At 41.3% G+C, this 21,933-nt stretch overlaps 1 protein-coding gene across 1 annotated transcript in view; it reads right to left on the bottom strand.

Annotated features, from left to right (window-relative positions):
• The window catches only part of cntln (centlein, centrosomal protein), a 103,403-nt gene that overhangs the window by 4,970 nt on the left and 76,500 nt on the right, over nucleotides 1-21,933 (bottom strand). The window contains exons 24-26 of the mRNA XM_059340319.1: nucleotides 21,202-21,387; nucleotides 15,359-15,556; nucleotides 8,509-8,583 (exon numbers count right to left, since the gene is read on the bottom strand). Coding sequence (XP_059196302.1) covers nucleotides 8,509-8,583; nucleotides 15,359-15,556; nucleotides 21,202-21,387 — 459 coding nt within the window. The remainder of the gene's footprint in view (nucleotides 1-8,508; nucleotides 8,584-15,358; nucleotides 15,557-21,201; nucleotides 21,388-21,933) is intronic.

Here is a 21,933-nt window from a genome sequence, read left to right as displayed (position 1 = left end):
TCTCATGTTCTGCAAGGTAAAATCACTGTTGTTGTCAAAGGAGTCTTGTGGCTTTGAAGATGGATATGGCTTAATTTCCCCAATGGAAAAGGCTGTCTGACGGCAAGGTAAAGCAATACAAATAGTCTAAATATAGCGTACACTTAAACTGATACAGATGGGTTGTTTTGGGTGGTTAAAATAAATTTTTCTGCTGCCCTGGTCCACAGCAGTACATTATCTTCCATGCCGGTACTCCTGCCTGCCTCTCCAAACTGGGGGCATGCCAATACATTTACTAGGAATAAATACCTCATACAACCCCACTTCAAAGATACAATCAGAACTCTCTATTTTACCTGTAATTCATTCTCAATTGTTTCATGAGTAATTAAAAGCACAAACATTTTCTCATATCAGCGTTGATATAACAGCTTCAATATCTTCATGAAGGTTGATATATGTCACCAAAAACATTGAGAACTTTTGAGTCTCTTGGTTGATAAATGATTCTATTACATTTTATAAAATACATCTCATTCAGATGAATCTCCTTGTGGTGTGTGACTCAGATGGGCAGATTCTCAACACAAGGAAACACAGGCGCTCAGACCGTAGACTGGACGAGCAGGAGGACTATCCTTTCATCTGACTGCCACATTTGCTGGGGACCAATACCCTGCAGGATGGTTGGAGGTGAGCTGTGGTGCAGCTGCTCAACCGGATCCCCTGGGCTGCTTAAGGCGGTGTTAGGAACTGGCACTAATGTTATGCTACAGTTGATTTAGCCGGGCCCCTGTCCCCTTTGGCAGAGGTAGCCAGCACCAGCACTGAGCAACGCAGCCGCTGTTTTGCAAGAGGCCCTGTCCCCGATGGCAACACTAAAAAAGCTACTGTAGCATTAAGCCATGCTAACTTACACCCATTACTATTCAACAGGCCCTGCAGAGCAGACCTTTTGTCTAGGTGTGATTTCATGAACATGTTGCAGAAATGAACTGACATGTAAAGCCACTGACACTGACAAGTGTGTGTGTAAAAAGTGTGTGTGTGTGTGCAGACAAGAACAAGAGCTGCAAGCAAAAGGTGTTTTTATGAGCCAATTAAATGACATTGCTATTCTACAGCCTGGGGCACACCTCAAGGCAAAGAGCAGCTCAAAGTTGCAGCACTCCAGTGACCATTGTCTGGTAGTGGCATTACACACATCACCTTTTTTTTCTTTCTTTTTTTTCTTAAAAGATCGATCATTCAAGCTCTTTTGTCTTCTCCCCTGGAACGGGTTAGCGCAATTATTTTCAAGGGCCCAATTTGTGAGTAGTTGTAAAGATTGTGTCAGGCTGCTGGATATCTAAATGAGTCGGGATAAAGAGGGAAGGGGAATCAGAGAGCCTGAAACAGATATATGGGGGTACATCGTCCAAATCTCTGAATAGACACAGCATGTTACTATTGACTGTTCTTTCTCAGTTGTTCCCTATACTTTCCCACCATATTTATATAAATGTAACAGCCATGTATGATTAGGCCGATGCTAAAGTTAACTAAAAGTGACATTTAGTTCCTCCAAAAGTCCGACAGAAGTTTCTACCTGTATACCTTCAAAAAGAGCATACCTTACAGTGTAAATCTGCCAGTTTTTTTATCATTGATAATCTGCTGATTATTTTATCGATAAATCAATGAATTGTTTGCCTATAAAATGTCCATCTCAGCATCTCACAGTCCATGGTGATGTCTTTGAATGTCTCGTTTTGTCGGCCCAAAACACAAAGATATATTTTTAAATATGATATCAAACAAAAAAAAAAAGAAGGAAGTCTCCATATTTGAGATGCTGAAAACATTTTCTTCCATTTAAGCATGAAAAATTACTTAATGATTAAATCAATTATCAAAAAAGTAGGTGATCTTTTTTCTATCCATTGACTAATTGATTAGTAGACTAATTGTTGCAGCTCTTTTACAGTGTATATTTAATGCTATAAACAACAATGTACACTACTGGTTTATTGAATAAAAGTAAGGTTTTGGATCTGACCGGTATGACAGGAGCATTTTCACATTTGTAACGTTTCTTGGTATAAATCTTTGTCCCTGGTTGGTGAGCCGTCTCCAATCTAGGCCACTATTCAAGGTAAGGGAGAAGTAGTTACAGTAGTTTTATCACAGAGGGAAAAAACAGCTCTTTGATCTTTGATCTTCTCACTTTTGTTTGAAAATCAAATTTATCAAACGGGGGAATAACAACAACAACAGCATGATAAATAGATAAAAAAAAAGCCCAAGCACAAAGGCACCATACTAAAAAGTCTTGCATTTGATTATCTCCGATAATGAATATGTCACATTTGCAAAGAGGGGCTCAGGTAAGAAAATCACCAAAGCACCGACAAGCCTATTCTCTCCCTCTCCTTCGTAATTACCTACCCCTGCAGCGGAGCAGATCCCTCTCTTTTCTCCCCTTTAGGTCACCAGAGACTGATATGAAAGGGAATTGGACACTTGGGGCCACAAATACTGTAATTAAAAATCTCTCCTTTTCTTGATACGTTGTTTGGAAACATCATTTCAGTGCGCAACATGCATTTGTTAGGGATCTGACCTAAATACACCCTAGATTAAACACAGGAAAGCACCGGGTCTTTGTTTCAGGTTCCTACTCATTAGGTGTGAAAATGAGGTGATTCAGGCACGATTGGGGTATAAATATAGAAAGGTGATATCCATACAAAACAGATGCAACCTTTTGGTAGAAATCAGCAATCAAGAACACACCCGAGATTAACAGTAGGTCTCATTGGCTGAGGTAATGTACTAGGAGGCAGTTACAATAACTAAAATAACAACTTTTTGTTGGGCAATGTATCCTTCCAGAAATAACTGTGATAAAAACTGTGATGTCACTTTAAGTCCATTTAATACAGCTAACATAATGATAATATGAAAACATAATAATGCAAATACTGCACACCATTTAAAAGAGAAATGGACTTTTAATGAACTTTTATTATGTTGACAAAATTGCACTTAAATAAATATTAAGCATTTGGCACAGGGTTATAGCGACATTCATTCCTTAGTTAGTATAGTTTTTTTCCCCATTCATTCAATTTAGGTGCAATATCTAGTAGGTGCCCCCTATGATAATAATGGTAGGGAGAATTACTTTTTTTTCTGGCATCATCTTGGCTCAAAACCAACATGCATGTAAATTTTTGCAATATCATACGAAATATGCACAGACGTGTCAACTACTTTTTTTGTGGGACGATATACTGTCCTAGATATAAATTTGATTAATTATATTATTGCAATTTCATGCCATTGCATGTGTCCGTACATGTGCGTGGAGGAGCTGCCTGAGCCCCGCACACGGTGAAACTCCTACACGAAGAGCAGAGGACAGGACAGAAGCAGCCCTATCAGAAATTACAGCCAAACATGTCTCAGCATAGTTTACAAAATTTGCACTGTAAATAAATGCTTAGGCAGTACACCCAATTCATATAATAGCTCGAATTTATCGCATCACGTCGGCTAAATGTTGGTGAAATTATTCAGCAATCAAGCGCACATGTAAGCACAATGGGTGATATCATAAGAAATATGTGCATAACCTTAATGACTTTAGTCCATACAGTTATTATTGTGACGGGCCGAGCAGTAACAATCAAAAAAAGCGATCCGTGACTGCAACAAACTGCAACAAACAAAACAAGAAGGTGCTTAAAATTGTTGCCTTTAAATGTTTGTTCATTGACATGAGGGAATTTAACACATCTAGTCATCTATTCAATGAGGAAATATCTACTTTCATCATTAATTCTCTTCCTGTAGTAACTAAAAGAGCGAAAGTCCACTGTGCTCTACAGGACAACCCAGGGGTACAATCAGACTGGCAGTAACCTTAAAGCTCCAAAATAGCATCATGACTCAAGAATAATAATACGATTATTCACCTGGCCTATTTCAACTGATCTCCTGAAATGTGCCGTTTGATAAAGTGCAGCTTTCCTGGTTAAGTAATCACCCCAACAATTTAATGGCGAAGGAACAGCACCAAAAAAAGCTGCATCTGCTGTTTCTATTTATGTTTAATGCAAGTTGAACGTTCCAAATAAGTCACAGTGTGCTCCGCTATTAACAACAACTCACAGCAGTCTCCTCCGGGGACCCCCCCTCCTCGTCCCCGCCACTGTTCCAGTGACATATTTACAGTACAAAGGCTCGGCTTGAGTCCCCTCCACACACATAGAAACACATTTACAGAGACAGAAAAGAGTGGCTGATTTAATTAGCTCAATCATTAAATGAGGCTTAATTAGAGTCACTTTCCTTTGGAGAGAAGTGTGGGACTCAGAGCTGTTCCTTGTCATTACAGAGGCATAATGAGCCACACAACACAACACACTACCCCTCACCCTCACAGCACCGACAACAATAGAAAACTTTCTCACTGCATTAGCACTGTAAAGCACGCAGCCTTTGATATGTTTAATACGGAGGGTTAATGATGTAATGCCCAGTGGACCCACTGATATTGTGAGAGGCTTTGACAAGAGGTGACATGACTAAAGTCTGTTATTTAACTTTAGATAAATGATGCTATTAACATCGTAGCAATAAGCAGCAGCAACCCCTCCCCTAAGTTCAATAAAGGTTTGAAATTACAGGAAAAATCTCAGCCCTGCAGTCCATCCATAAATGCCTTTGATGTTTTATAACAAGTCCAGTCCAGATTGGTCCGGCCTGCCTCTACTACTGTCTTAATGTAATGTTCAACTGCTTGTTATAGTTTGGAGGCTGATAAGAAGTGATGCTTGTACGTCTCCCCCGGGTGTGATTGTGAAGTAAATATTAGCAGGCCCTCAGCGCCACCCCATACCAGTAAACCAAACCACTGTCCTCTCATAAAGAAATCAACAGAGTCAATGACTTTTTAAATGTTATTATGCTGTCATGAGGCCTGAGATAGGTACGTGTGTGTACAAAATGAGTCTGAAAAATGATCTGGAGGGAACGCGTGTGTTTGCATGCATGTGCACACGCTTGCATGCACATGCTCCTCCTGTTCATTATTGGCCAGCAGCAGAAGCCAGTCATTTCCCTGTCTTCATAAAGACTTGGCCCATTAAATTCTACCTCCAGTCAATAATTAGGACTCCACAAATAAACCAAAGGCAATTAAATCAATGCTTCCCCGGGCCGGTGCCTGGACCCCATGGCCCACATGGACACTCCATCTTCTCTGCTGGCCTTATTCATGGTGGGTTGCGGTGGAGCCATACAGTACACCCCCTGGCCTGCTCATGATTATTAGATAGCACCGTCCCTCGATCCTGGCCATGGAGCGCCGCTTACGGTGACTCTCCACTGAGAGGCGTAGGGTTTGATTTCATTAACTCACCAGTGGAGGTGAGAGACGAGGAAATGAATGCAATGTTTCATTTGGTTTTGAGTGGACGTGTGGGGCAGCGGTGAGGGGGCTCCAGAAATCTATGCCACTTCTTCAGCATGAAGGGAGCAGTAATTCAACGCATTCACGTCACGTAGCTCCGTGCCTGCAACACAGTTTGCCGATGTGTTGGATGACTCTCTTTCTTGTTATGTTGACATGTGATGGCGAACAATGGCCCACACACAGAGACACAGATGCACACATACATACCACTCTTCAGCTCTTTCACATCTGCACACACACACACAGAGTGAGTGATGGGTTTGCTATTGACAGGGCCACTGAGATAATAAAGTGCTGTCCCACTGGCAGCTCCATTAGGCACTGACAGTGACAAGATGAGGCTGTCGTGAGAGTGCACATGCACACACAAATACGTACACATACCCAGACATACACGCACAGATGGACACATCCTCATCCTCTTTCAGTGACAGCCAGCCAGTTAAGGACATGGATCTCTCTCTCATCTTTCCTTTCACTGGGTCTATTTCTGTCTCTGTGTCTTTTTATCCGAAGAAGTGTGTGTGAGTGCAGCTCGGGGGTAAGATCATATCACTATTAGGGGAGTGTGTTATTAGTGTCACAGGCAGGGTGACAGGCCAGGCCATTCCACTTCACAGATGTTCTGCTTGGTGAGCCTTTCACAAGCTATGACAGAGAGGAGAGAGGCAAAGAGGGTACAGTATGACAGTTCTGGAAGTAAATTCCCTCACTAAGAAAGTGTCGCTTCTCAAACGTGGAGCACAGACACGTTATCATTGCAGTCTTCAAAATTGTCAAATTAAGAGCTCTACCTTAATTAACTAACAGACAGGGTCTTCATGAACCCTTCCCCTAGTCTCTCATGTCATTTTCCACCACAAGATGAGACTCGACTCGACATTACTTGATTTGCTTTTTTTGGTTTTTAAGCTGCAAAAGTAGTGGATAGAACCTGGTACTTTTCTTCAGCTGAATCTCAGTTGAGATGAGATGAGCTGATACTGTAGGTTGGAGTTAAAACATGGAAGACCAGAAACAAAGAATCGTCACTGGTGTGACATGAAATATCATGAACACCATTTTAAAATAACCAACCAAGCTATTTTTTAAAATTCACACAACCCAGATTTTTTTTAAAATCAGCCTGCGAAATGATGCCGTACAATTGACAAAACGCACATGTTGCTCTGTTTGTTGCAGATGAAACAATCAGGCCAGTGTTGCTTTGAAGATGATGTCATGGCAGTTTCACGCAGCACTGCTATGGCAATCAGCTGAGAATGCTGTTGGTACTATCCGCAGTGGAAAAATAAAGAAAAGGACCTGGTACCAAAAATGAGTCGAGCAGAGCCGGACCATGCAGTCAGTGAAAACAGCTTTAGTATGTAAGGTGTCACACCATGCTGTCAGAAAAAAAAAGACAGAAATTAAAGATAGTCTGGTGTCCCCTTGATACGACAGCAGGCTTTTAAAAACCAGACGAGCTAGAGAGAAGAGGAAAAATTTGAAATAAATAAATAAACAAAAAACTGAACAAGATGGACTTGAAAGGGGATAGAAAAAGTCTGTTGCAGTGAGGGGGGATGACTGTGGTGGTCCCAGCGGTCCCCACAGAGACCTAGGGGCCAGTCTCAGCCTTGTCATACTCCACTCTTCTCCTCCACTCCTCACACCAGCTCCTCCACTCCCTCCCCCTTCCACCACCCCTGTTCTGCCCACGGAAAACGTCGATAGCAGGCTGCCGGTGCCGAGGTCTCTGGTGGACACTAGCTCATTCTCCCGGCATCGACAGGCCCGCCAAATCAATATTTAGTTCCCCACTAACAAGCTGCCTCGGGGTCTGAGCCAGAGAGAGAGAGAGAAAGAGAGAGAAAAAGAGAGAGGGAGAGAGAGAGAGAGAGAGAGAGAGAGAGGAATGCAGGACAGTGGTGGATGGCAGAGAGAGACAGAGAACAGGGACTGAGAGCTGTCCAGCTAGAAGGGAAAAACATGGATTCAGTAGAGTGTGTGTGTGTGTGTGTGTGTGTGTGTGTGTGTGTGTGTGTTAGTGTGGGAGGGGGAGAGGAAGGTGGAAAGGTCAGAAGAAGATCTGGGGAACAAGAGAACAGTGTCTGGTGTGTGTCGTGGTGCGGAGGCGACGCATGAGTGCCTGCGGCAGCCGCTGACAAGAACACAGACAAGACACACATACACACAGTCGACACTCTCAATCATACACATATCACAGCGAGCAGACGTTGACAGCACTCGAGTAAAGCTCCAACAGAGCACTCACAGATGAGTGGCTGTGCACACAAAGATTCACTCACTGACACACAGACACACTGAGGATGTAGTTGCTTTCCTTTGTTTTATCTTTTGCATCATTGTTTTTTTTTTCAGAGCCTGGAGCAGGACACATTGAGGTGGAAAGTAAAAATTCATCCTCCATTTACTGTATTTGGGTGAAACTGGTGCCCAAATTCTTCGACACTGAAGAGTGGCAAAGCACCTGCGATGTAATATGGCTGAAATATTTGGTATAATAGGTATCTAAACAAAAATGTAATTATAAGTTGGAAACGCAAAGTAAAACCATCATATATTCCTTAATGAAAAGAAAACTTAAAATTCAATATTTTTAAACTTAAATATCATGCAAAAAGTCAGTATATCAAAAAACTAGGGATGGACCAATATAGGATATTTAAGACGGATACTGGTACCGATTTTACTAATTAACAATAGGCCGAAAAAAATATTATAATATGAATTTTTGAGCTGGAATTAAAATTGACCTTTTATTTGTGATTTACACACTGATATGCCTCTGCAAAGGTGAAGTTTTTTTGGCACAATTTCGTACCACTCTGCTCTACTTTAATTTATTTTAGTTACCACAAACTTTCAAAAGAAAAAAAAACTTTTTTCAAATACATTTTGACTTTGCAGACAACAGTTGTTCTACAAATCTACACCTCAACTAAGAGCTGTGCTAGGCTGGAAATTCATTTTTTCAATGAAGGGAGGCTGCAAATATCTTCATGTGTTTGTGCAGGATTGAGTAACTTATGTGATAATTATGGCAGATTTGTGAGCCTTACCTTCTGCTGGAGGATGCGGTTGAGGTGGTCCAGCCACTCCTGGTCTCCTGGACTCTCTGAATGGGGCTGTGATCCCTGAAAACAGCAAATACAAACATTTCAATGAGAAGATGGAGACTAAAAGATGCACAAGGTGACAGAAATCACATCAATGTTTATAGAAAATACCTTAAAAAAATCCTTTTATATTTTTATAAAGTGGATAAAATGTGAAAAACCCAAGTTAGCCACTTGATGTTTCTAGAGAAAATCTGCCACTGTATCTTTAGATTGGCCTCTTGAGTCTCCTGCTTGAGGCCAGAATTGTAGCATCACACCAACCAGGACCTTGAAGAAGCTCCCTGGAGACTCAGTGGCAAGGTATGCCAGTATACGTTTTAATGCTACTCATGTATAAAGGCCGAACAGAGTGGTAGCCTTGTTACTGCTAATGAACTGAAAGAGGAGCGAGCGTGTGGCCATGTACACCTCAGCACTAATGCGTTACCTCTTCACTTCAAACCCCAGGTGTTGCTACTCCAAATGATGTGACGAGCCTTGCACTCCCTCACAGGGACACTGGAAGCGCAGGAGGGAAAGAAAAGTGTGTGTGTGTGTGTGCGTGTGTGTGTGTGTGTGTGTGGCTGAATCTTAAAGTCCCTGTGCATGCAGACTGGCGGATCTAACGGCCACAGTCCTGTCAAGTCTGGGACGGCGAGCCACAAGTCCACATGGGGACTGTGTGAACTTTGATAGAGTTTGCTTTGGGGGCTGACTTCACCAGAGTGTGCCCAAGATCACCCAATACTCATAGCAATATTAAACAGACACACAAGGGTTATCATCCAAGTAAGAAAAAAATGACCACCTACATTTTTTTACGACCTTCAGCTGAGAATATTTTTAGGAATGTTAAAGGGATAATGTGGATTTTTTTAAGTGGAGTTGTATGAGGTTCTTATCCATAGTCAGAGTGTTACCTCCAGTAGATGGTGGTTGGCAAGCTCCCAGTTTGGAGAACCACCAACCCATGCTATCCCCCGCAATGCCTCTGCATACACCTTAGACGGCACATTTTATAGAGATTTGGGGTTGGAGGCAGTGGATTGTTAGGAGGAGATAGCAGGTCAACAATAGAAGTCGCATAGAAGCAGTAATAAATACCAATCTGAAAGCTGGGAAGCTGGAGATTAATTTGATATGCAGTTCAACTCTGTGTGTCAAGATGTTCCAGTCATAAATCTGTAATATTAATGATATTGATTAAATAATTAAAATTGTTAAAGTGCATAAGGGCTGACAACATTATGATATAGATATCTGAAGGCCATTCCCATGCTCAATAATGGCTCATAGGTAGCAACTTTTGGGTTAATACCATTTCTTACACACATTTGGCGCTGAATTTATATAATAATATAGAAAATGGATAAAAATGGTCAAAAATAATTCTAGAATGCCACATTTAGACATCAAGACCTTGAAGAACTCCATAGAAAATTAAATGCTGTGATTGGACATCAAAAAAGTTTTTGTTATTTTTGGCAATTGGATGGCCAGCACTTCTGTTCGAAAAACTGCAGACACCTCCTTATTGTCTAGAGACCTAGGAAAGCCATATATACTCTAAATGCTCTAGGTCTCTAGTTTGTGGTTATAAAAGTTTCATGAGGCTGGATTTATCCTAGAGGTCACAGCAGCTCATTTTATACAGTGAGGTCAAGTTTCAAGAAATGCTCTCACTTAAAATAAATGCTACTATGTAGACTAACATCATCACACTTGGCTCATCGAATCCACAAGAATGTCAACTTTCCAGTCATACCCAATCGATACAATTCCAAGACTGTTTAGGGATCCCAGCATGCAAAAATATTCAAATATAATAGGTGAAAATATTACCTTTAATAAATTAGGTGAAAAAATAGTGTGGATTTGTCTGTAAATTGCAAGTTATTAGCATCAAGTGGGTGTGTCTGTAAAGAGGAGAGCCGTGGGTACCCATAGAGCCCAGCCACTGTGGCTGGTGGACAAACTTAAAATTAAGTCAAGATGAACATAAAATATAAAAACAGTTTTCAATGGAATATACGTCACAAAGGATAAGTGCATAATTGCATTCTCATTCTCTCGCCTCCATGTGTGACCCTTGATGATAGCAGTTGGTCCAGGCTAATTTCAGTGTATGCCTAAATGTGCCTGGTGCTCCGAGTAAAGGAGCAGTAGGTAGAAGATACTGGCGGTGGGGAACACGTGTGGTTATATTAGCCAGAGAGGAAAAGAGGGCGAGAGAGGAAAAGAGGGTGAGAGAGGGGGGCCTCCTTGTGACTACTGCCTTCCAGCCCCCCCCAGGGGCGAACACGGTGTGTGAAAGAGTGCATGTGCGTGAGAGTGAGTGTGCTTGCCCACCCTTGGTAGATATATAACAAAGCACTGACCCTCCATCAAACATTAGGTGCAAAACAAACTGGCCTGGCAATTACAGCCTTATTACATCTGGATCATTAACTCCACAACAAGTTGCCAGGGGAGCCTGGAGCTGCTCGGCCCTCTCTGGTCCTCTGTTGCACGCTATGGAATGGACAGAGGCAAATAACAGTGTGCAGCATGATACATTCGTGGAAGCATGTGTGGAGCAGTTTATGTTTGAAAACACTTACACGCCTTCTTTGGATCTATATATATATCACATTGATTTTGTTTGTTTGTATATGTGCTTGTGCGTAAGGGAGCAGCTGTAAGTTTCTGGATGACTTTTAAAAGCTTTGAGAATCAATTAATAAATTAACACATACAAAAACACATGTGATAAAAATCGCTATTCCAATAAAAATAACTGAAAACACTTGCGGTGCTTTGCTTTCTACTGAGCAAATATGCTTGTCACAACTATATTTATGTTCAGTAAAACACTGCAAGCAACAGCTTAAATTTCTTTGCAACGACAAATCAACAAACCAAGACTAATGCTCCAGAGCAAAGAAAATATGCAGCCTTTGGAAAAGCTGGTGGTCATTACATGAAGGCCCTCCGTTCCCAAAAATCTCCCAAAATAAAACCACATCCAGGAATAATTCATTTAGAAATTTTGATACGTCTGAAATTCAAAAATGCATTGATTTAAAAAAAGTACCAGTGCAGTACAATGTTAAAAACCTCTGCAAATGTTGTTGACAAGAGAAATCTACCAAACTAAAGAAAAGTAGCCATGTTGGCAATGCAGTGTTCTCATTTAAAAGTAAAACTGAAAAGGAAAAGCAATCCCATTGAGCCCTGAGCTCTCATTCAGCACACTAGTATCGCACAACCAAGTGAATAAATGAATACACTTGCAATGTGTTGGACTTGTTGAAGACTGCTGGGACACTGATAACCTCATGTCACGTCTTCAAGTCCAAAAAAAATAAAGAAACATGCAATCTACAAAAATTGTGAAAAAACTCTTTACAACACTTCGAGTGAGGAGGACGAAAAATCACAATTCTGAAACAAGTAGGATGAAACTTCAGCTCTGTGCCAAACTTTTGAATTATTTCTAACATTGTGTCAACAATGTGTCACAAACCAGCTTCAGTTCAGACTGTGAATGTTCACAACTAATGAAGCCTCGTGTGCACAGCTAAAGCATGCAGGCGGGTGTAAAGGAATACTTCACCCTCAAAATGACCATTCATATATGAATTTCTCACCCCATGTTACCTTCAATTCTGGAAGAAAAGTTTGTTTTTCTCGTCTGACCCCACAGTGAACGAAAAATTAAATATTGGAGAAAATTGTTCAAGAATTGAAGTTAATGGGGAACATGTTTAACAACAGCCAAACTATAAATTATTTATCATTTACACATTCTCACACAAGTCATGCATTATAATTCAAGCTCATTCATGAAGTCATATGTTCATGTAAGTAAGGTTTTAGCGAAAGTGCATGTGTTGGGAAATCCTGTGCATTGAACTCGATAAATGACACTTATACAGTATACTTCAAGAGTTGTGTGAACAGAATTTTCCGGATGCATGTGACAAAAGAAAGAACCTCAAGAATTGAAAGAAACGTGGAGTGAGTAATTGATATACAAATGGTAATTTTGGGGCTGAAGTATTCCTTTAAGTAGGGTGCACTGAATTTTGGGTCACCTACAAGCCCAAGCTGACTAACATCTGCATATTGGCAAACTTTCATCGAGATCCTTAAGAGTATAAGAGTTGTAATTATAAATTGCACATGTGAAATAGCCCGTTTCTTCATGACACTCACCTAAACACACAACTGTAAAGATGAACATGCATCAAAAAAACAACCTGGTCTCACAGAAATCCGTGAAATAGCCACGGATTCCGCTTAACTCAAAATCCGTGGAATAGCCACGGAATCACTCAAATTTCCGTGAAACTGACACGGATTTCGCTACAATGCAAGTTAATGACAGTCATATCCCGTGGCTATTGGTTTGTTCCAAGTCACGTGACTTTCAAGGTTCCAGCTGTCAGAACAAAAAACATGGCGGACAGTTCTCTCATTTTTAGTGAAAAATCAATATTTTGACTTTCTGCATAAAAAATGGATTTTGATCACATTTGTAGCGAGAAATATATGTTTTATTTTCTAAATATTCACTCAGTGAATGTACATAATCACTTTGTATGTTGGAATAGCCACGGGATATGACTATGTCCTTAACTTGCATTGTAGCGAAATCCGTGTCAGTTTCACGGAAATTTGAGCGAATCCCGGGCTATTCCACGGATTTTGAGTTAAGCGAAATCCGTGGCTATTTCACGGATTTCTGTGAGATCATGTTGCAAAAAAACATTTCTCTCCAGATCTATTTCTGACATCCAAAATTACACATACTCATGCTTAAACTGTAAACCTCATTGTGACATAAAATTTACAATTCCCAGCTTGGTGTGTGCGCATTCTCAACAGCACTGTGATGGATGAATGTTCAATTAACAAAAGAGCCACCATGTTAGGGCGCCACACAGCCCACCATTAACAATTAAAACAACGGAGAGAACAAGTGGCGAGGAGAAGGGAGTGTTTTTACACGCAGAGGTTTCAGCTCTGATGAGGGGGACTTTTCGTCAAGTGAGAAACTGTTCCCTGTCATCTCCTGGGTGGAGCTGGGCTGCAAAGAGCTAAAATTGGTTTCAAGTGTGAGTAAGTGCCTGGAGCCCCCTCTCTCATCTTGTGATAGATGGGAGGAAGTCCCCAGGGATGGGAGGTTGATTGTAACATGGGATTGCTAATTGATGACAAAGCTGGGTATGATCTATGGAGGAGAAAGGCCGCACCAAGTTGGAAAACAGTGTGAAACTCGGACTTCTGCAAGCGGTCGACAGTCAATAGCAAGGATTTTCAGTTCAATGACTGCTTTCAGCCGAAAAAAAGAGTTGTACTCACTCAACTTGTTCCATATTAAATCTTATATCAAGTTGACAGGTGCTGCAGGTGTTGACAGGTTTTTGATCTTGTCGAGAACAAGAACACCGGCTTTAAACATGAAGCCACATCCTTCTGTATTACACTGCAACTTCCCAACTTATCATGGTGTGTGGTTCCCCTTTACTTGGTGTTCACCCTTACGTAATTGCCAGAATATATCTACTCATCAATAAGAGAAGGTCAGACAGAAGCAGAGATAGGATACAGGCCAAATGCCAAAAATAAGAATTTTACCATATTTCCTTTCCTCACCAACACTAATCTACATCTGTTCCCTTATCTGATGTCAGACAGATTGTTTCAGTTTTAGGTTGCCTCCGCTCAAACCGTCATATGTGTTCCTGTGACAATGGAGCCGATCTATTCAATTCAATTCTATATTAATATACTAGAGTGGAAACCGCTTACAGTAATCCTGGGTGAAATGTATCACTATAAGCAGATCACTATAATCATATTATAACCAAACTTTTTTGCTTTGCTTTATTTCACATGGAGATTACTATCTAATTGACATTTTGGACTCACCTAACCCACCTAACCTGTCATCAGTGCCCAATTGTTTTTTGTCATCTTACTGTATTGTATTGTCTTGAATTATAAAGCGTCCTTGGGCTTCTTGAAAGGCGCAATATAAATTTACGTTATTATTATTAGTATATTATAACGTGAATATACAGCAAGGACATGAACACCTTCACAGTTCTACAGCATTTTCCCACACCAAGGGCCATCTGTGTGTCACTACACGCTACATGCAGATGGCTGGAACAGGCGCTATCAATCTCGATAAGGGTGGCTTCAACCACAAGTGCTTTCCTCATGCACAATTGTTTTTGTCTGGACTGGAAAAGTTGGATCGACGAATCCCTAACCCTGTCTTTTAACCCAACCTAAACCCTAACCCTAACCTTTCATAGCTAAATAGCTGCTAACTTAAGTGCTGCCGCTTGCGCAGAAAGCCAGTTACACTGGTTACTACATTCAGTGAGTACTTGGCTGATTGTTAGTCCCCCGCAGTGCTCTTTGGATTGATTGTTTTTCAACTGAAATGCCACTGTTTCATGCCATGACACCGGACAAATCAGTCAACTCAGTGGAGTGGGCGGGTTCAAAGGTCTGGAACCAGGCAATCTGTTCCCAGCAATGGGCTGAAGTTGCTGTAGCGCCTCACAAAGTCTCAAATGACTTTACCTATAAGATACCTTAAGCTACAAATTGATACTGATGATATAATGTCTTTCCCAGTCCTCTGGTGCAATCACTAAGTAAAACCCTTGAAAACTTTTAGGATGTTTTGAAATTCTACAGTCCAGAAAATCTATTGTAGGTATAATGAGTGCTGTAGGCATAATTTAGACTTGATATAGATCCCAAAGTTAGCGTTTATATGAAATGTTGACCCACTGTCCCTTGGCCTTACCTGGTCAGTGTCCATTATGTCTGCAAGATCATTCTCTGACATATTGAGGATGGAGGCAGCGATGGACTTGGCTTTGATCATAGACTTGGCTGAGAGGCCGCCCTTTGCTGCCACAGCGTTGGCCTGCCTCAACCTCCTCCTCTTCATCAACTGCTGCTTGACCTCTTGAACGTCTAAAAGTATTTCACTGGCCAGGGCCTGAAGGGGGAGGAGAAGAAGGAATAAAAAAAGAAGAGGATGATGAAATGGATATAGAAAAACAAGAGGGATAGCTATGCCTGGCAGATGAATAAATGAAATTGATCAAGCATGCGCCAGAGAGGCCTAGTACATTATGGAGGAATATTGAGTTTGACACACTCAGATTCTCTTCGGTTTCGCCTCACGCTCCCTTGTAGGAATGTGGACCTGAGGGTTTGTTGCCCTGTCGATTGAAAGCTGAGGGAACACAGCTTTGATACCAAACGTACCCCAAGTTTTGCTAAAATCTCCACAGACAGAGAATCATGCATCAGAGAGAGAAAGACAGAGAGCTACAGAAAATACAGCCATTCATTTATTTATTTGCTTTCTGAATGTCTCACAGTACAACAGGGCAGCATAACACTGTTAATAATTAAGCTACGAGGGGCCGTTTCAAATGGTGCCCGGGTGAATGGCAAGCGAGACGAGGAAGGCCTGGGATGGCACAGTTGTCGGGCACTAAATGGGAGTTTGCTCTAAATACAGAGAGACAATTAAATGTTAAAACTGCCACTGTACACGAGAAAGTCAATAAAGTAAACTCCCCTTTGCTTCATTTTGAGCTTATTGATCGAGGCAATAATCTTCTGTATCATTCCCTTGTAAGCCTGCTGAAAAGCTGACCTTGGAATAGATGGTCAGATGAGGGAAAGCTGGAGACAGGAGAACTCGCTGTACACAAAAACAAAATAAAAAAAAAAGAACAACTTGCTCATGGAAGGTACACAATATAGCCAAGCAAGCAAGAAGTACAGTGTTTGCACACATACAGAAACACAAGTACAAACATACAAAAGTACTCAAGTGCATTATAGTAACAAGGGTAATCACACATGAACTGCGGCAAACATCTCCACTCCTCTCTCTTAATTTCACACAGGTGGACCAGGTGCAGTTTACAAAGCAAGTGGTGGTTCTCGCAGGAGAGCACTGACTGAATGGTTGGAGGCTCGCAGCTGGAGAATGTGGAGCAGCAACATCAAATATACACAAGCAGAGCACAGACATTGAGAAATTCAAAGGAGACATGTTGGCAAAGCAACAGGATCACATTATACAAAGCCCATACTGATTAAAATAATGACGAAATGAAGAAAACAGAAATATAAATCGATCCACAGGGTGAACACTTTTTTTCAACACCGGATCTCAAGTCTTGTATAGAAGCATTAAAACAAGAAAAATGTGAATTGTCTCTTAAGCCAGTGAATCCAGATGTTTGTTTTTTTTACTTCTTTCTTCTGATATCATAAGTGAGACCAGTTTAATTTAATTTATAATCCAGTTTCATATGTGGCCTATTACACCCATGTATGTGTAAAATGAGCAGAACAGCACTGATTAATAAGGACGAGGAAATCATAACCATCCTCCACGTCCTAATGAAGGAAGGCAGCTTTAGCTCTTTTTGGTGATCTGAGAGCTGTGTTTACCCTTAAGGAATACACAGCTCATTAACTAACAGTCAGAGATCCTATTCTTTTATTTACAGCCTAATAGATATTCACTGTCACTAGTCAGGGGTTACATTCAATTGACCTAAACCCTGCATGTGGAAGAATCCAGAAAGAGATTAAGGGGTGAATTTATCACTCATTCTCATCCCTGGGAGAGACAAAGGGTGGGAGGGGGCTATGCAAGCATTCACATGCACACACGCACACAGACACACACGCACATACGCGCACTTGAGCTATTCAAATGCATACATGGAGGGTGTTGTGTCTGTGTGTGTTTGCTAAGAGCTCTTAGCCCGGCTAGTACACAATCACAATTGCCAAAGGGGCAATTTAGACAGGACGAGGATTAGAGCATAGAGATGGGGATCAAATGAGCAGCAAAAAGATATCCTCTTTAATAACTAGCTACCTCTGAACCTCTTCACACACATGAGGACACAAAGAGCCATTCAAAAACATAAAGAGCAGAGCGGGAGGGAGGGAAAAATGCTTTCATTTTGTTAGATTATGAAGGCACTGAAGTGAAAATTAAACAAACAAACAAACTGCTGTTTACTGTTCATATACAAACTTGAGTAAGATCTTAAATTATGTAAGCACCTTTTACAGAATGGTTATATTATATATACTGTAAGGTGATTACAAGTAAATGTCTTGTTACATTGTTGTTGTATTGGGTACTTCTAATCCAATAACTATGGTATTGTAGGGCTGAGCAATATGACAAAAAATATCATCAAAATCATATAAAAAGGTCTGCCGTAAATATTTTTTTAATATTGTTTCTATTACAATGTTGATAAACCAGCAGCCAATCTCTGCTCCGCCAATATTTATGTCATTTCAATTCGAATTTTTACGTTCTGGTCCTTGCACATGGGAGCAAAGCTGGAATGAACCATAAAGTTGCTGTTTTTGTTAACATGGAATATACAAAAATGGGCTCTACCATCTATATTTTAGCCATATTGCCCAGCTCTACAGTACTGCAATTTCAGGTGATTACTAAAATACTCGTACATTCCACTTCAAAAACAAATGGAAAAAAAGAGAGAGATTACTCAAACTCTACACAATCTTGTACTTTTCAGCGGAGATGACAAGTCAAAATATTCTTTGTAAGATAACTACCTTCTGTTTGTGTGTGTGTGTGTGTGTGTGTGTGTGTGTGTGTGTGTGTGTGTGTGTGTGTGTGTGTGTTGTGGAATAGTCACTACATGCAGGGCCACTGTTTAGCAGTTCAACAGCAGTGCTTACAGCCTGGGGCGTGTGCAGGGGCCAAAAGGGTTTGCTGGCACACAATAAAAAAAAAAATCTCCACACACAAATACACACACAGCACATACAGGCACAAAGAACAAAAAAACAAGCTCATAAAGACACACACAGACACATCTATACACACACACACATGCGCAGCCCTCCGGTCCTGATCAATACATGACAAGAGTAAATCTCCTCCGGACGTCAGGCAGTCCAATCAAAGGGCTCGGTGTTCTTATAGGGAATCACAGGAGCCAGGGGGAGGCAAACAATGATGTGAATCCTCAACAACAACACAATGGCCCCACCAGCCTTGGGTTATGGGAATGGAGGAGAGGAGTTATACGAGCGTGAACTGTATTTCTATGCATTTCTATACACGTGTGCTTTCACATGTAATGTGACCTCTATTTATAGGCTACGTGTAGATTGCATGCATGTCTTTTTCAATAAATAAATGTGAATGTGTGAAAAAAAAGAGGGCTCAAGGTTTAGATGTGTGAAAGAAATCTTAGATTAGGAAAAGAAAACACATCCTAATCACCTTCACTTCTCCTCAGATGCTAGTGAGCCATCCAAGGACAAGAATAGCTTCAGTATTTTCCAATATTTCTGGCTTGCTGGGACGAAAGCAGTGTTGGATTGCCACTAAACTGTGTCCATGATCTGCCACTGGATTTATATGTGTGTGCAAATATACACCACCACCACTATCTATCTCTGCCAAGCAGTTTCCTCCTTTGATAGACAGGTGTCAGCCGAAAAGACTTGATGGACAGTCTTTATCAGTCTCTGCCAGATACACACGCAGACTGACACAGACACACAAACACATCTCAAGGTGATGGATAAGCCAAGACAAAGACAGTAATAGTGCCCATTCCCATTGGGCACACAGTTCCCCCACATTGGTGGCCTGTGTCTCCCTATGCACTGGAAGAAAGTGGAAATACATAATGGCACATGCACACATTGTTACAAACCCATCTATCCATTTGCTGAGTATATGTGAGATATGGTAGTGGTGGCTGAAGGCTAAGAAAGGCAATGCTGACATCATTCCATCCCCCAGCTGCTCCTAGGGGATCCTGTGGCTTGCCCAGGTGGGATGTTCAGTCCCTCCAGTCTGAGTGGGTCTGGGTTTTCTCCCAGTTGGACTTTCCCAGACTACATCCATGGGGAGGCATCAGGCTGACATTCTGATCAGATGCCTGAAACATCCTAACTACCCAGGGCTCCTTCTGCAGCTCCATCTGGTAACAAAATGATTAAACTTCATGGGGCTGAAATGTTGATAGCCAGGTAAACCGAGAGCTTTGCCTTGAGGTTTAAGGTAGATCCTTGAAGACCTCCAATTTGTTTTCTTTGTTGGTACCCATGGTGTCATTGCAGGTCTGATTCTGGATCTCACTTTCACCTGTTTTGGAAGTTTCATCGCATGTAGTCATCGCTCTTTTCCTTGTCTCCTTATTGCACCGATAGCAGAGATCGGGAATACAGTTTGCCACTTCACATGCAAATTAGTTTGTGGGTAAGTCTATTGCATTAGATGCAAAACAGTCAGTAATTGTAGGGTCAATCACCATTGTGTTACCTCATTTTGTGATAGCGAGAGACTTATTTAACGAAAATCTTCGGTCTGGTAACGTGCATCATTGGCGATACCAAACCAGTTCACTTGTTGATTTCACTCTCCATGAATGGAGGCAGCTCCTGATGGTTAGACTATTGTCTTGCATGGGTAAATTAGAGGCAAACAATAAAGCAATTCATTGACTTCCACTCATGAACAATACTCTGAGATATTCAAAGTTCTTCACAAGGGGCAGCAACTCGCTCCAAGGCATAAGGGACCAATCTGCTGAACCATTACCATATAGGTGCTCACTATCATTCTGACATTAACAATTGTCATGACATATTGTCTAATAAGTCCATCAAAATTTCATCATGTGTAAAAAGCAATGATGCAATCCTGAGGCCATCAAACCAGACCCTATCCACTCCTTGGAATAAAGACTTAGCTGTTATACGGTTATTGCACTCATCCCCAATTCCTCAAGACGTCCTACAAGACATCCTAGGGGACACGGAGAAAAGCCTTCTAAAAGCATAAAATACATGTGGGTTGGATTGCTACCAACCTCCGTATAACACTGAAGAGAAAGAGACATGTCAGCAATGACAGCCCAACACTATGCAGAACTTTCAGCATGGCAGCATGCCACTGCCGATATTTCTGACTACCTCAGTGACTTCTGCCAAAAAGAATAGCCCAGGCAAGGCCCTGCCTCCCCTTCCTTGGTCTTTCGACAGTTTGCCAGAATCTCTCTGAGGCCAGAGACATAAAAAATGTCTTCAGAGCTGTGATTGCAGAAGCGTCATTCAGACTTTCCCAACAACAAAAGACCACTCAGGATTACATGAGGCAGACTGTTTCTTCCAATCTACGTTTCCATGCCAAGATGGTGTTGAAGTCCATCAGGATCCAAACCAAAGACTCCTAGAGGGCTTTAAACCTTGAACTGTTTTTTGGTGCATAGGTTCAAACAACAGTCGGAGAACTTTCTCTCCATCACACACATTAACATATGCAATCCCCTCATTCTCTGGGAAAATGGCAAGACATTGTCACCATGTGGGCAACTCTGGAAAAGGACAGTCCAGACACTTGTGCTGTCTATGCAGAAACACATCCTTTATGATACAGTTTCCTATCAGCCTTTTTTCATTTACAGGGGATTTGTAAAGCCCTACCTTCACCTTTTGCCCACCTAACAATGCATCCAACCTTGTGGATGGTATGGGCACACCATACTTTAACACCAGTTAGATAATTTCTCTACAATTTGATCTGCTGTCTCTTTAGTATAGTACCTTAATGAAAGAATGTAGCTGTTCCAGCTGGGAGTAGGCTTGGCCTAGCTGCCTCTGAAGCCTTTCCAAGGCATGGGAGCTCTGCTGGGTCAACCCCTCCATTTGCTCAGTGGCTGTCTGTTCCAGTGCAGCCAGAGCCTTCTCACTGGCTCCCACACGACCCTGCAAGGCATGCATGCGCTGCTCCTGTAAAGAAAAATAGCAGGCAGAATTGGTCAGCTGAAGGCAAACCATCTTTAGAAAGTAGATTGTCTGCAAAGGCCTGTGAGACATTTGTTGCAATTGTAGTAACTTAAGTAACACTTTTCCGACTGAAGGGAACACAAAGGCCGAAACAGTTTTTAACAGAACTGGGGGTTTTTTCAAACGCCATCAGAATAATTTTCAAGACAATAATATAAAAGAATATATATGTTACCCCACTCCACATTGAACTTAATTTTCTAAAATGTAATTCCATTGTTTTTACGCATCAGTTGAATAATCGTTACTTTGTGATTTGATTATTTTTATGGTGATCACGGGTGCAAGGGGGTCAAACATTCTATATTCCCTAAATAGGACTAACAATTTACAGCTTCCTGAAACCTCTTTTCTTTCTACTGATTAAACACTGACAACTTTATATAACAATGTTTCCCCAAAGTGCAGTGTTTCATGGCGGTGCACAGAGACACAAGTTAATTATACAGTTAAGTAACTGAGCTAACCTTTCTTTCGTGACTGTTTCCT

Source organism: Centropristis striata, chromosome 1, assembly GCF_030273125.1.
Source record: "Centropristis striata isolate RG_2023a ecotype Rhode Island chromosome 1, C.striata_1.0, whole genome shotgun sequence".
Taxonomy (NCBI): Eukaryota; Metazoa; Chordata; class Actinopteri; order Perciformes; family Serranidae; genus Centropristis; species Centropristis striata.
The sequence above is the reverse complement of the archived record's forward strand: the minus strand, read 5'-3'. Positions and strand labels throughout refer to the sequence as shown.